At 53.6% G+C, this 2,292-nt stretch overlaps 1 protein-coding gene across 1 annotated transcript in view; it reads left to right on the top strand.

The window, feature by feature from the left end:
- creb3l4 (cAMP responsive element binding protein 3-like 4) overlaps positions 1-2,292 on the top strand; it is a 14,354-nt gene that overhangs the window by 4,893 nt on the left and 7,169 nt on the right. The window contains exons 4-5 of the mRNA XM_014028553.1: positions 1,918-2,033; positions 2,106-2,201. Coding sequence (XP_013884007.1) covers positions 1,918-2,033; positions 2,106-2,201 — 212 coding nt within the window. The remainder of the gene's footprint in view (positions 1-1,917; positions 2,034-2,105; positions 2,202-2,292) is intronic.

The following is a 2,292-nucleotide window of genomic DNA, read 5'->3' as shown; positions in this document are numbered from 1 at the left end:
GTCCTCTGTCCTCCTATCCTTCTGGTCCTCTGTCCTCCTGGTCTCCTGTCCTCCTGGTCTCCTGTCATTCTGGTCCTCTGTCCTCCTGGTTTTCTGTCCTCCTAATCTTTTGTCTTCTGTCCTCATTGTCCTCTGTCCTCCTGGTCCTCTGTCCTCCTGTCATTCTGGTCCTCTGTCCTCCTGGTCTCCTGTCATTCTGGTCCTCTGTCATTCTGGTTTTCTGTCCTCCTATCCTTCTGGTCCTCATTGTCCTCTGTCCTCCTGGTCCTCTGTCCTCCTGTCATTCTGGTCCTCTGTCCTCCTGGTTTTCTGTCCTCCTAATCTTTTGTCTTCTGTTCTCCTGTCTTCCTGGTCCTCTGTCCTCCTATCCTTCTGGTCCTCTGTTCTCATTGTCCTCTGTCCTCCTGGTCTTTTGTCCTCCTGGACTTGTGAGGATGTGTGTTTTGTTGTCTGTGTTCTCCCTCTTGTGTCTTCCCTGTGACATTACTTATCATTTCTCAGTCTGTTTCCTGCTGGTCACCTGTTCAGTTATCTCTCATCTGTCAGTGGTTATCTGATTAGTTCCCCTCAGCTGTTGTTCATTTTCTCCTTTCTTCTGTGCTTTAAACACTCTTCTCTTCTGTTCGTTCTCCACTGGACCATCACATGGAATCTTCCTACTGTCTTGTTGTTCCTGTGTTCCCCGTGGCTCCTTCGTGTTTTGTTTTATTTAGCTGCCCTGTCAGCTTTTTGTTTTGTTGAATAAAACTCTTATTTAAAAACTTTGTTCTCCATCCGGATCTGGGTTCATTCCATGCACTAAACCTGACAGAATGGAACAGCCAGATTACGAACCCACCGGGAGAACCAGTTTTTGAATTTATAAAGAATTACTCCTACCTCTCTGCGCCTGGTAAAGGAAAGAGAAAATCCTGCACGGAAACGTGGACGAAGAGGTCGTGGTTCGGGAGTGGAGGTCCTCCCTCTTCTGGTTGAGGAGGAGGAGCAGAGAAGGACTTTGTTTGTCGGAACCTGCTTGGCTCTCAGACCTGCTCCCCTCCCTTCACCTGTCTGCCCACCGTCTCCGTCTCCCAGAGAGTTCCGCCTTCCAGCGCCGTTTTCAGGAGGATTCCTGACGCCTCTCACTCCTGCTCCGAGAGGGTCATGGACGTCTCCTTCAGCGCTGCTTTCGAGAGGTTCCCTGAGTCCTCGTCCTCCAGTGTCACCTGTGGTTGTGTTCCTGACTGCAGCTCTGGTGGAGCTGTTGTCCACACCTGCTGCAGCTCCAGAATCCTCAGAGCCGGAGCCAACACCAGAGCTCACAGAGCCAGATTTGGCACCAGAATCCTCAGAGCCAGAGCCAGCACCTGAGCCTACAAAGCCCCCGGGTCAGATTGTGAAGTCCCCGGGTCTGCCTGAGGCTCTCAAGGTCTCCATGCCGGTCTCTGCTCCCGAGTTCACATGGCCTCTGCTACAGCTGAGATCTCGCCGCCTGCGTTTGAGGTCTCCTTGTCGTCTGCAGCTGAGGTTTCCATCCAACCTGAGCTCTCATCACCAGCTGCAGCCGCAGAGACTCCTGAGCCAGTCACTCCAGAGTCTCCTGAGCCGGCCCCTCCAGAGTCTCCTCTGCCGGGACCTCCAGAGTACCTCTGCGGCCTGGCTTCGGGCTGCCTTCCCTGAGATCCTTCTCCTCAGCGGCCAAGTCCCGGGCTGCCCTCATGAGCTCCAACCTCATCGTGGCCTGGCTCCAGGCCGCCTACCTGAGATCCATCTTCTCCATGGCCTAGTCCCGGGCCATCCACCAGAGCTTCGCCTCCGACGCGGTTGGATCCACAGCCGTCCACCGGAGCTCCGCCTCCGATGCAGTCGGATCCACTCTTGATATTCTGTCCTCCTGGTCATCTCACCTGTGCTGATGTCACTTCCTGTTTGGTGCAGATTGGAGTTCTCAGCTGCTGTTCTCAGACTCATGTGTTGTCACTGAGCTGCCAGTGGTTCATTCGTCTCATCAAGATGGCATCCAAAGCACCGCCCCCATACCTGACAGAGACCAGGTGAGACCTCTGTCTCTAATACGTTTAGAGTGTCAGGTGTGACCTGCAGGACTCACTCTTCTTCTTCTACAGGTGCAGCTGTACTCCAAGCTGCGGCTCACAGAAGAAGAACAGAAGCTTCTGACAGAAGAGGGGGTGTCTTTACCCAACAACCTTCCACTGACCAAGGTGAATTTACCAGACCCTGAACTCACCAGACCCTGAACTCACCAGACCCTGAACTCACCTCTGACCCTGAACTCACCTCTGACCCTGAACT

Source organism: Austrofundulus limnaeus, unplaced genomic scaffold, assembly GCF_001266775.1.
Source record: "Austrofundulus limnaeus strain Quisiro unplaced genomic scaffold, Austrofundulus_limnaeus-1.0 Scaffold778, whole genome shotgun sequence".
In the NCBI taxonomy this organism is placed as follows: domain Eukaryota; kingdom Metazoa; phylum Chordata; class Actinopteri; order Cyprinodontiformes; family Rivulidae; genus Austrofundulus; species Austrofundulus limnaeus.
The sequence above is the reverse complement of the archived record's forward strand: the minus strand, read 5'-3'. Positions and strand labels throughout refer to the sequence as shown.